The following is a 13,195-nucleotide window of genomic DNA, read 5'->3' as shown; positions in this document are numbered from 1 at the left end:
ATGCTTGCTAGAGGTTGTTTTTATACTGTGTGTGATGCACATTGGGGAGGAGGGATTTGCACATGTGTGCAGGCATTATGTCATAGTCAAAACTGGATACTATCTTACTGACCACTCTCCACTTTATTTATAAGTCAAAGTCTCTTGGTGAACCTGGGGCTCATCAATTCTGGACAGTTTAGTCAGCTTGTTCTAGGGATCAATCTCTACCTCCCAAATGTTACTGTTATACCTGCCTGACTTTTATGTGGGTAATGGGATAGCTTTCACACTTGTGCTGCAATCACTTTTATCCACTAAACCATCTCTCCTGCCCCAACAATTCTGTTTTTACTATGAATAAAGTTTAAAATACATTGTATGAGAATGTTATAACAAACCTACTCATTTTATTCAGTGATTATAACATTTTTGCAAACTTTTGCTTCCTATATGCTCATCTTAACATCAGTACATTTCTACTTAACAGAGAAGTTACAAGCAAAATCATCTTAAACATAACTACCTTTGCATCTTAATACCACTACTGATGTCTAATAAGTAATGTTGATATAAACTTAAGATATTTGGAAGTTATGATGAAACATAACAGGGAGTAAATGTAAATAAAACACAGAACATATGTACACCACAGAGATCCACAGGAGGAAGAAAGCAGGAAGGAGAAGACATCTTTCTCAGGAGTCATAAGCAGCACAAACGCATAGCAAAGACACTTATGGCAAGAATGAAGCACATGCAGCAGGACAGCCTTGTAACTTTAACAGGGAGGAACAGCAACCTGTCCAATCACTCTTCTCAACTTCTTATCCAGAAAGGCCCAGTTTGAGTTCGAAAACACTTGTTAGGGAACAGATTTCAACATTTTATTACAAGTTTATCAGTATCTGCCTCACGGATAAGTGTTACTTAAATGTTAAAGAAACAAAAACCACAGGACTTGTATTTGTACAATGAGTACATTGTGACAGTGGAGATAAAACTACAAAAAAACTAATAAGAAAATTACAAGGAAAAGCACAAGGTCAGTGAAGGAAAATTCTATCAGCAGAAAGGAAAGCAAAGGAATCCTATTTATGGAGAAGGACGGTAGCTTGATGGCCAAAAGAAAAACAATAAGGGCTTGAAATACCAGGAGGTCAAGTGGGAAAGGTATCAAATAAGGATAGCTAAAAACATAAGCAAGCAGCATTAATAAATCCAAGAGACAGCAAGCAACAAGTTATAAACACATCCCTAAGTAAACTTGGGTGTTCTCCCACAGTAGTTTACCATCAGAATGAACAAGCAAGCAGTTGGCTCGATGGAAATACAGAAACTGTCAGAACTAATGGAGCAAAAAAGCAACATAATTCACATTTGCCAGTATATTACTAAGTATGAGAATGAAATACAGATAACAAATCCCTATCTATAGAAAAAAAAAATGAAACCAGGAAGCTGCCAAGTAAGGAAAACAGGCAAAACTGGGGAAACTAGCCTAGCTGCATTAAAAAGAAAGGAAAATATTCAAGATGCATAAAAATTACAAGAATGTGTTTCTGTGTTATTTAATGGGACATTCTCACCACTGGATAACCATGAAAACACAGACAATGACAGAATTAAAACATAAAGTCTAACTGAAAAAGAATTATCCCAATAAATCCATGGTAAGCCTGGAGTCTTACTAAGCTGTGGTCAAGTCACTGTTTCAAGATTCTAAAAAGAAGTACTCAGTGGATTTAGAAATTAGAAAAATACAATATTCATACAGAAATTGATATAAAAAGATAATGACATTGTTGTTCCTTCAACAAGCCACAGACATAAGATGTTGTAATTAAGCAGACTGGCTGATACCAGAACTTAGATTTCCAGTTCAAGTGGATTTGGCTGACTCACAGTTCAAACAGAATCAATTGTTTTACAACAGGGTATGATTGGCCTGTGTTGACAACTGCTGTACCATATACCCATTATTTACTAAATGGAGACTTTGCTTATTAAACTCTGTTTGTTTAACCTGAATAAGCTTAGAAAAGAAAACAACCCAGGCTATACCTGTTTCCATTTAGTTAGAAGGATTCCTATGCCTTTGCAAAGACCACCTGATATAAAACGTGAGTACTTACTAATATCATCTTCATGATAAATGACAGAGTGAAATGGCAGGATTCGGTCTTTAATATATCTCTCTGCTGGCTCAATATAAAACGTGCCACCACGAGTCTGAATGAAACCTTCAAATCTTCCATCAATGACAGACCCATGACTAAAGCTTCCTTCTTCACCTATTGATGAAAGCAACAAATCCTTGAAATTTTAACATTGTTCTCCTTGAAAAGAAAAAAAGTCATTCTTACATATTTTTTAATAAGTATCCTGAGTACAAATGTACTAGGAAACTAATTTTCACATAAAATATATCAAGCTAATTTGAACTACGGATAGCAATCAGTATTTAGTTAAAACAGATAGACAATTACACAACATGAAAATGGAACGTCTGTCACTGACACCTAGCACAGTGCCTGACATGCAGGTAGCAGTAATTAAATAATTGTTACATTAACATAAAACTTTTTTATTTGTTTGTTTTTCAAGATAGGGTTTCTCTGTGTAGCTCTATAGACCAGGCTGGGCTCAAACTCAGAAAGATCTGCCTGCCTCTGCCCTCTAAGTGCTGGGATTAAAGGTGTACACACAGCCCTCCCACCCTTAAACTTTTAAAAAGCAAACAGATCGTCTAGCAAACTATGTCTTTCCAGGAAAAAACATAGTCAACATACATTTTGAAACTTTTCCTAATTTACCACAAGTGAAAAGGTCCTTTCTAACTTGACACTACAGTTTTTTGGCCTCATTGTCACCTATAGATCTTACAAATGTATTTTTAAATAGAAAAGAGCCAAGTAGTTCAGAAGTAATTTAAACAATCTTGTTTAAAATGCTGGACAAAGAAGCCAGATGTAGTGTCTCGTGCCTATAGTCCCAGTGATCAGGAACCTGAGGAATGAGGAATTTGCGATTTCAAGCTAAAAAATGAACTGCATACTGAAAATTAAGCCAGCCTGGGAGATGAGTGACATTTTGTCTTTAAAAAAAAGATATTGGCCAGATGTGTAATACTATCTCATTATTCTCTAATGCTAGAAACAACAGCAAAAAAAGTAGTTTGAATTCTATTTTAACATAGTCACAGAATCTAAACACCAAAATTAAATGACATAGAGGCATAGAGTTTTTGCTTTGCTTCACTCTGTTTGCCCTGAGGGTTCTGAATCCATGGTCTCCCACATGCTAGGGAAGCATTCTACCTCTGAGCCATGTCTACTGCACCACCAGCCATTCTGGTTTTGTTTAGAGATAGCATGTGTGTTGGCTATGTTGCTTACCTTGGCCTCAAACTCCCACTACCTCAACCTCCCAAGTACCTGAGTTTACAGGCATGTGCCTTTAAGGAGGGGATTTAAAGTTAAATTTATCAAAGCTGGGCATGAACCTGGGATAGGACTTGAAATCAGTCTGAACACTATTAACAAGGCTTTTTTTTTTTTTTGGTCTTCCACAACAATAAACGCTTTTTTTTTTTAATTCATCTTTCACTAAAAACAAATTTTCCTGGGCTCAATCCCAAGCATAACAAGGAGGGGAGGGAGGGAAAAGAAAGGGAGGTATGAGGAGGCAAGACAAAAGGAAAGAGAGAGAAGAGTAAAGTAGAGGGAAGGGAAGAACAAAGGAAAGGGAGGAGGAAGGAAGGAGAGGGAAGGGGGGGAGGGGAGGGGAGGGGAGGGGAAGAGAGGGGGAGGAGAGACCTAGTCTCTCACAATTTCTAAGTTACAGATTAACATTAGTTGATTTTCAATTAACCAGAAATATGATTTCTGTTTTGTTTTGTGGTTTTTGCTATGTAGACCTAGCTGGCCTATGCCTCGAGAGTACCAGAATTACAGATGTGTGCCATCAATTTAATTTCCAAGACATTTTAAATGACATCATCTTCCTATACAAACCCACTTATGTTTTTACTTTTTATAAACATTACCTACCAAAACAGGCAGAGTTTGCCCAGCAAGACAAGTGATAAAGAAGGTAAGAGAACACTAAAAACCGTCAGAAAAATACTTTCCTTTGGCTACATTTAACAGACTAAAAGAACCCTAAAATTTAGTAATTTGGATTAGTTTACAGGTAAATTAAGTACAAAAAAATGCCTCAACTATCTAGAATAACAAAAAAATTAAAAGCTCTTCTTTAAGCATTTAATTTTTCAAAATGTTATGACTGAGCAAAACAAAAAGCCTCATTTACTGAAGGAAAATTTTGACTACTTTGACTTAATAACCAAGGACTGTCTTTAGTAATTATTAACGTAGAGTTATAATAGCGTAGAAGACTGAATTACGTTAGCCTCTTTCTGACTTTCCTTTCTGTCTGTCCACTTTGATGAATTTCCTGTTGAGCTAAGTATGTGCCTATGCCTCCCATCAACTTTTTAAACTGGTAAGCGCTATTTGTTTCAAGTGTCAAGAAAAGCACATGGATTTTAGGAAGGAAGGGCCTGAGAAATTTTTCTTAAGTAACTTGGATATACTGTTTTGGGCTAAAATGATCTCTACTGTCAGTTTCCTTTCAGGTTTTCCTAATTTTTTCTCTTTCTTTCTTTCTTTTAAATAAAACTTGGAAATCACTGTTAATTTCTTCCCTGGAAAATTAGAATGTTGTAAAATTCATTGAAATTTTTTTGAAAACTTTGAGTGTGGGGGTACATGACTGCAATCCTATCCCTTAGGAAGCAAAAGTTTGAGACTGCAAAGCAAGATATTTTCTCAAAAACAAACAAATAAGAGGCTAAAACAACTGGGAATTCTTAATACTTAGAAGCAACAAAAAGTGTTTACATTTCAGCACACCATATAATTTACTATTAAACATCATGTAAAGTAGGTCCATAGATGACTTCATTTTTAAAGACTATTGCCCTAGATAATTTGCTCTATTTCCTCAGATTTTGTTTTGAAAACAGGAAAAAAATTAATTAACTTAACTAATTAAATTTTAAAAACCCACAAAATTCCCTACATGCCTTGGAAATGGGAATATCAGGCTCCAAGGCAGGCAATCCAGGTGACTCTAAATAGAGCTTTCATCTCATCTGAGGCTTGTCCCTCTGCTGCATCTGGTAGTCTAGTGTATGGAAGGCTGAGCAGAAAGGATACACACCAATAACCAAGCCATCTTAGGTTTCTTTTGTTTTTGTTTTAAAAAAGTTGGGAACTCATTAAGATAAGTTTCAACAGGGTTTATCTGAGCAAGGGGCATTAGGGATACAAGTACTCAGGGAAAGGACAGTATAAACCCAAGTATGGATATGGGCTTCTCAAGAGACAGAGTCCTCTAGACTATCTTGTGATAAGTATTGTAGTGACAGCCATCTGGGATCAAAAGCCAATCAATCTCTTCTTCCCTTTCTCATAGGTACATGACTCCTGGCCAGAATTCACCCCAGGTACAATTCAAAGTTGAACAGGGGATCAGAGAGCCAGTGGGTTGCTTTTTCAGTCTTTTCTGGATCTCTAGGGAAAAGGTCTCTGGCCAACAGATTGACAGCCTTGATTCTTAAGGATCTGAGAGTCTTCTAGAATTCTTGACACTCTGGATAGTCAAATTACAAGACATTCTTTCTCTGCCACTTTCTTCCCTCTCCTCAGGATTTACACAGCCTTTTCTGAAATATCTGCCTGTATTTATAATATATACTCCCTTTTGTAGAAAAAAAATCAAAGAAAATGTCAGATAAAAGTCCAACTTACCATAAATATGTCCAGTGTAAATATGAGAGGTATCATAATCAAGTACTTTATTTGATGTTTCTACTTTAAATTCATCACTAAAAAGGGAAGTGTCCCTCTTCATTCGTAGGTTGAATTGTCTGCAAAATGGGACAGGAAAAGAAATTAAAAGAATTCAAATCTTAAATGATTTATTTTACTATTAAAAAAAGTACACAAAACAAGGACTGTGTTATACAGTTTGTCTATTTGGGGTGTGTGTGTGTGTGTGTGTGTGTGTGTGTGTGTGTGTGTGTGTGTACGTGTGTGTGTGTGTGTGTCTATGTGTCTGTGTGTCTGTATTATAAAATGAGACCATGTCTCAAAACAAAACTAAATTATAAATTCTGTCTATCTTGTCAAATTGGTTTTTTTTGTGTGTGTGAAATTGTCGTAAGGATAAGAGCACAGCATTTGGTCTGCAGAAAATGTGGATACATGGCAACAACTTAACTATCATTATTAAACTCTTCCATAATTGCTAAAGAAGTCTGCACACAACAGAATTTCTACGTTATGATCTTGATGACAAAAAAACAGAAGTGTGCTGTTACAGCTTATTTTCTCAAGCATGTTTTGAATAGTAGAACAGGAAGGAACCTTGCTGTTTAAAACACATTACAAATTTGCACCACAGTCATTATACTCATCTGTGACACAAATAAATTTGTATGATAGCTGCTTCAGAAAACTGATCAGAAGAATCACTGGCAGTAGCAGTGGCTTCTAGAACAGGAATCCCTCTTCTAAAATTCTAATGCATGCTTGCACATAATGAAATGACCTCCAGTACAACAGACTGCAACAAACTGGCCTTTGTCTCCATTTCCAGTGACAAAGTCCTTAAAACTCCGGAATCTCCTGAATGATAGGAGTGTCCTCATCCCTATTAAAGAGTCCATGTCCAATCACACCAAAGTCTATAAAGAGGTGACTGAATATGGGACCCCCACACAGCCTCAGGATGGGTTGATCAGGGACTGTTAACTTTTTTTTAAATTTCAATGTTCATTTTGCAATCCCTGATCTCTGGGGCTAGAATTCCAGCCCTTAGTCACTTGGTCTTTCTGATGATCAGCCCAACTTGAGGCTGTCTTAGGGGTCCCATGTTAGCCATTTCATTATCATAGACAAGTGAAATTTAGTGAGCATCCACAGGTGGTTAGCACATGGAAGAGGTACAAAGTGATACATAAAGGCTGTGGAAGTTTGGTGTGACTATCTCTTTTGCATATCTTCCATGTAGCTGTTCCTAAATTGTGTCCTTTAAAAATAAACCAGTATTAGTAAGTAAACTGTAGGGCTCAGGGTGTGGCTAAAAGGTAAAGTGCTTGCTTATCATGCTTAAGGGTTATATGGGTTTGTTCCCTGCACCAATGCAAATAAGTAAGTTATGGATGTTGGGAAAAGAAACAGTTATTAACTGCTGGTGCAATTACAAACTGGTATAGCCACTATGGTAATCAGTGTGGCAGTTCCTCAGGAAGTTGAGAATCAATCTGTCTCAAAACCCAGCTATACCACTCTTGGGCATATATACAAAGGATTGAATATCCCAGTACAAAGATACTTGCTCATCCATGTACATTACTGCTCTATTCATAATAGCCAGAAAGTGGAAATAGCTTAGATGTCCATCAACTGGTGGATGAATAATGAAAATGTAGTACATTTATACAATGGAATATTATTCAATAATTAAGAAAATTTTAATTGTGAAATCTGCAGGTGAATGGATGTAGATAACACAGACCCAAAAAGACAAATATTACATATTTTCTCTTACATGTATATATTAACTTTAAAGTGTGCTACAATCCAAAAAAAAATACCTTGTAAGGGACTAATGGAAAACAGATGATCTCAAAGAAGAGGAAATAGAATATAGTGTTATGGAGAGACAAGGGGGAAAGTAGAACAGGAAGATTAAATAGGGAAGGGAATAGGGGAGAAGAGTAAAGAAGGAAAATTGGTAAGGACAACTAACACTAAAGGCCACTGAAAAAACATGGAATCCTATTACTATAAAAGCTTCTTAAAGGGGATGGTGGGAGGGTGCGGGAGGAGGGGAGCGAGAGGGAACTGGGATTGACATGTGAAGCAAGCTATTCAAAATTAAAGTAATAAAAATATATATATGTATATATATAAAGCTTCTTAAAATAGATGCATATGAGTCACAAAATAAGGGAGACAATGCCCCAACTAGACATCTAATGCCATCAGTAAAACCTCTAGTGATAGGAATGGATTGCCTCTTGTTGAATCATTGACCACAAGGGCTCCATAGGAACCCCCCTAACCTCATAGACTATTGTCAAAGCTATTGGTAACCTGATGGTAAGGCCTTATTGCTAAAGACAACACATACTTATATTGATGAACAATGAGATGAGAAGCTGGTGCCTAACTAGAAGCTTCACCTCTAGTGACTAGCATTCATGGTACTAGAAGTTATTCTGCAGGTTATCAAAGGAAAAAGGTAATCATCAATATCACCCAGCTACAAACCCTGTGACCTACAACAGTGACCTTCCTGCAAGATAGAGTGGTACAATACTGGCACATATATTATTGGAGTAACCAACCACTTTCTGACTGGATTTAAAGCCCAGTCCATGAGATGTAACCCATACCTGACACTGCTAAAATGGCCAAAAATCTGAGACTAGATAGGTCACAGGCCTAGGGGAAGACCTACCAGCTCATTTTGATAAAGGAACATAGCAATAAAATGACTCCTGATGGCCTACTGCTATATTATATTCATAGATCAAAGCCTTGTTTAATCATCAGAGAAACATCATCTTTCAGTAGATGAGAGTTAACAGAGACCCACAACTAGATAATGTGCAGAGAACTCTGGAGCACTTAGTCCTAAATGGGATGTTTTCATCAAACCCATTCCCCCCAGGACTTGGGGATTTATGCAAAAGAGGATGTGGAAAGATTCTAAGAGCCAGAAGTAATGGAAGAGTCCAGTGAAATCATATCTTCCAGACACAACAGGACTGAAATATATAAGAACTCACAGCAACTGTGGTAACATGCACAAGACAAGCACAGGTTCAAGCCAAGCAGGGTCCCAGGAATGAGAGGGAGAAGTGGACACAGGGTCCTACCCCTAACCAAGAAGTTATCTGCAATTGATAACCATTATCAAACAGAAAAATCTATCTTACTGGGTATATATTAACCACACTCAAGGCAGGCCAAAAACCAAGCACAGTTTTTTTTTATTTTGCATTATTTATGGCATATTTTGGTGTCTAGTTAAGACCTTTGCTTGTTTGGATTTCTATTTTGTGGTTTTGAAGAGTTTTTGCTTCTTGTTTTTTCTTCCTTTTTGTTTTTTGAAAGACAGAAAGAAAAAGAACATGAAGTTGGGTGAGTTAGGGAAGTGGGATGGATCTGGAAGGAATTGGAAAAGAAAAGTATATTGTATGAAATATTTTTTCAAAACAAAAATAAGGAAACTGTTTTCCTAAATTCTGTGATCCATTCTTTAAAAATTAACTTTAGGAGAAGTTGTAAGCACTCCTATTTATGTAGCAGGTTGGTCAGATCTAAAGATTGCTCAGAATTTACCACTGTGTCTAAAATGTTAAAGGAAGGACCTTTTTGTGGGTTTGAGTCCTTAAGCTATGAAGTCTACATTAACTCCACATAGTTACTAACAGACCTAAATTAACTAAGCTGTTGAATATTCACTTGGTGTCTAAAAAATAAGAAAACTGTTAATACAAGAAAATACCTGAAGAAGCTGGGTGTAGTGGAGCCCTAATCCCAGCACTCAGGAGGCAGAGGCAGTATCTCTGTGAGTTTGAAGCAAAACTGGTCCACATAATGAGTCCAATGACAGCCAGAGTAATGCAAAGACAACCTTCAAGATATGTATGTATGTATGTTTTGCATGCATGTATGTCTGTGCATCATGTATGTGCCTGATATCTGCAGAAGTCAGAGAGGGCACTGGATCCCCTAGAATTGGAATTACAGATGGTTGTGAACTACCATGTTGGTTCTAGGTATCAAACCTGGGCCCTCTGCATGAACAAGTGCTCTTACCCTGAGCCAACTTTCCAGCCAATATAGTATTTTTTTAAAAATAAAGAATATGAATGGATATATATACATATATGTAACCCCCTACATTTCACAAAGAAAATTTCTATGTAAAAAGAAAAAAGAAAAAAGAAAATTTCTATGTGAGAGACATAGTGCAGGATTGTATGTCAAATGTATTGGAGGGTATAAAAGAAATTAAAAGTAATGGCTTAATGGTTAAGAGCACTGGCTGCCCTTCCAGAAGACCTAGGTTCAATCCCTAACACCTACATGGCAGCTCACAACCATCTGTAACTCCAGTCCCAACAGGTCCTCCTCTTCAGGTCTGAGGGCATTGCATGAATATGGTATACAAACAAAACACCCCAAAACACAAAATAATGTAAGAAGAAGAATAGGGATAAGAGGAGGAGGAGCTGGGCAGTGGTGGTGCACACCTTTAATCCCAGCACTTGGAAGGAAGACAGGCAGAACTCTGTGAGTTGAAGGCCAGTCTGGTCTTACAGAGCAAGTTCCAGGCTCCAAAGTTACACAGGGAAACCCTGTCTTGAGGTTTGTGGGGGGAGGGGAAGGGAGGCAGAGGAAGAAATAGGTGTGGAGGTGAGGGTGGTGAATGAGAAGAAATAATAACACATGGTGGCTATATAACACTCAGACTTAGGCTATATAGAGAAATGCCTGTGCCCCTGCCTCCAAACTGTAAAAATCATAAACTATGTAAGAGGACAAAAGAGGGGCAGAGGAAGGACTGAGGAAGGAAGAAAGACAAAAAGAACAGAGAGTGAAAAATAAAGGGAGGGAGAATGAGATAAAACTAGAAGATGAAATTTTTTCTATATATGTATTATAACCCATGTTCAAGAATTAGAGCAATGGTTCTCAACCTTCCTAATGCTATGACCCTTGAAATACACATGTTGTGGTGACCCACAACCATAAAATTATTTCATTTCTACTTTATAACTTTAATTTTGCTACTGTTATAAATCGTAATGTAAATATCTGATATGCAGGATATCAGATATGTGACTCCCTGTGAAAAGGCCATTTCACTCTCCCAAAGGGGTTGAGACCCACAGATTGAGAACCATTGAATTAGATGGAACACTTTATACTATAATTAGGAGAAAACACACTATAAGAGAAAGGACAAGAAGGAAATGGCAATATAAAAACCAATCATGTGGTTTGAATGAGAAATGTGCCTCCCACTCCCAGCTTCTCTGGTGGGGTTACTGTTTTGGGGGGTTGTAGAATCTTTGGGTTGTAGGGCTCAGTCATTGAGGGCCAGGCCTTAAGGTTTGCAATCCAGCCCAGGTTCTGGCCACCTCTCTGCTACCTGGTCTGTAGAGGTGCAAGCAAGCAGCCTGGTGCTCCTGCTATCACTTGTTGTGAGCTACTCCTGCTGCTGTGTCTTCCCTGTCATGATGGACTGTGCCATCAAACCATAACCCAGAGAAACTCTTCATCCCTTAAGATATTTCTTATCAGGTATTTTCTCATAGCAACCAGAAAAGTACCTTAATAAAAATAGTATTTCACCAGATGGTGATGGCCCATGCATTTAATCCCAGCCCTCGGGAGGCAGAAGCAGGTGGATCTCTGTGAGTTCATGGACAGCCTGGTCTACTAAGTGAGTTCCAAGACAGCCAGGGCTGTTACACAGAGAAACCCTTTCTCAAAAAAACCACAACAACAACAAAAAATATTTCAAATAATAATAATAGTATTACATGATCAATTTAGTTTATTAAAATATGGTAGTTTTATAGTATAAAATCAATATAATCCACTGTATTTAAAGGGGAGAAAAACCACACAATCATTTCATTACATGCAGAAAAAGCAACTGAAAGTTTCAGCACTCACTCTAGATAAAAACTTTTAACAAATAAAGTCAAATCAGAACTTCCTTAACCTAACAAAATATCACCAATATATTTTAGCATCATTCCACCCCTATGATAGGAATAAAATCACACTTGCACTCACCAACTCTCTTCAACACTAAAATAAACTCAGTGTATAAACAAAGAAATAAGCATGCCTTTAGTTGTAGATGACATAAAAATCAGCTACGTAGACAATCCTAATGAATCTATTGGACACTAACAGAAATAGTGAACTTAACAGAGTCACAGGACACAGGACTAGCATACCAAGACCAAAACAAATCCCACCAGCATGTTTTTGTCTCTAGCAACAAATATATAAAAGATCAAATTCAATGAAATCCCATTGAGAGAGAGGAGAAAAAGAGAGTTTGTCTATTTTTTTTTAAGATTTATTTATTACATATACACTGTTCTGCCTACATGCCAGAAGAGGGCACAGATTGAATTGTAGATGGTTGTGAGCCACCATGTGGTTGCTGGGAATCGAACTCAGGACCCCTGAAAGAGCAGTCAGTGCTCTTAACCTCTGAGCCATCTCTCCAGCCCCATTTTTGTCTTTAGTTTTTGTTTGTTTGTTTGTTTGTTTGGGGTTTTTGTTTTTGTTTTTCGAGACAGGGTTTCTCTGTACTGTTTTGGAGGCTGTCCTGGAACTCGCTCTGTAGATCAGGCTGGCCTCGAACTCACAGAGATCCGCCTGCCTCTGCCCCCCCCACCTCCCAGTGCTGGGATTAAAGGCGTGCGCCACCACCGCTGGCTGTTTTTTTTTTTTAATAGGGGTTTGGTTTTGTTTTGTTTTGTTTTATTAGACAAGGTCTCACTATATAGCCCTGGCTACCTTAAAATCAAGAGATCTAACTGCCTCTGCCTCCCAAGTAATACGGAATTCACACCATGCTCAACTACAATAGTATTTTTTTAAGTGTCAAATACTCTTTACTTACGTTGTACATAAACCACAGTACATGCCTTTCAATGGTAAAAGGCAGCATCCTTTACAAAGGGAATTATAATTAAATCAGCATTGTCAAAAATAGACAGTTGCTTCATGATGTTTAACTATTGCCTGTAGCATGCCTGTAGCATGCCAATGAACACAAACTGAAACATAAGTCTTGTTTCTGAGACAGTGATAGAATTTCCTCAGTGTTTAAACGTACTCAAATGCTCAATTATATAAATCAGAGTATAAAACCATTTAACAGGTTTGAGGTGACATCCCTATCTTTGTGGAAAGTAGAACATTACTAAGTTCAATCTTAACTTGAGAAAGGGAGATCAGTGATAGTATTTATGTAACTAGAATTGTATTTTTAAAAAGATCATAACCACTTTACTACATACAAGTCAATTTTACTTAAATCTGGACTGTTTACCATAAACATTGTTAGTCATTTATAATCTGATGTGTGCATTAAATTA

The 13,195-nt window shown here is 37.3% G+C and overlaps 1 protein-coding gene across 1 annotated transcript in view; it reads right to left on the bottom strand.

The window, feature by feature from the left end:
• Positions 1–13,195, bottom strand: part of Adam10 (ADAM metallopeptidase domain 10) — a 103,683-nt gene that overhangs the window by 60,221 nt on the left and 30,267 nt on the right. Inside the window, exons 3-4 of the mRNA XM_005075467.4 lie at positions 5,796–5,914; positions 2,115–2,273 (exon numbers count right to left, since the gene is read on the bottom strand). Coding sequence (XP_005075524.1) covers positions 2,115–2,273; positions 5,796–5,914 — 278 coding nt within the window. The remainder of the gene's footprint in view (positions 1–2,114; positions 2,274–5,795; positions 5,915–13,195) is intronic.

Source organism: Mesocricetus auratus, unplaced genomic scaffold, assembly GCF_017639785.1.
Source record: "Mesocricetus auratus isolate SY011 unplaced genomic scaffold, BCM_Maur_2.0 Super-Scaffold_100691, whole genome shotgun sequence".
Lineage (NCBI taxonomy): Eukaryota > Metazoa > Chordata > Mammalia > Rodentia > Cricetidae > Mesocricetus > Mesocricetus auratus.
Note: the sequence above shows the minus strand (reverse complement) of the source record. Positions and strands in the feature narration are given on the sequence as shown.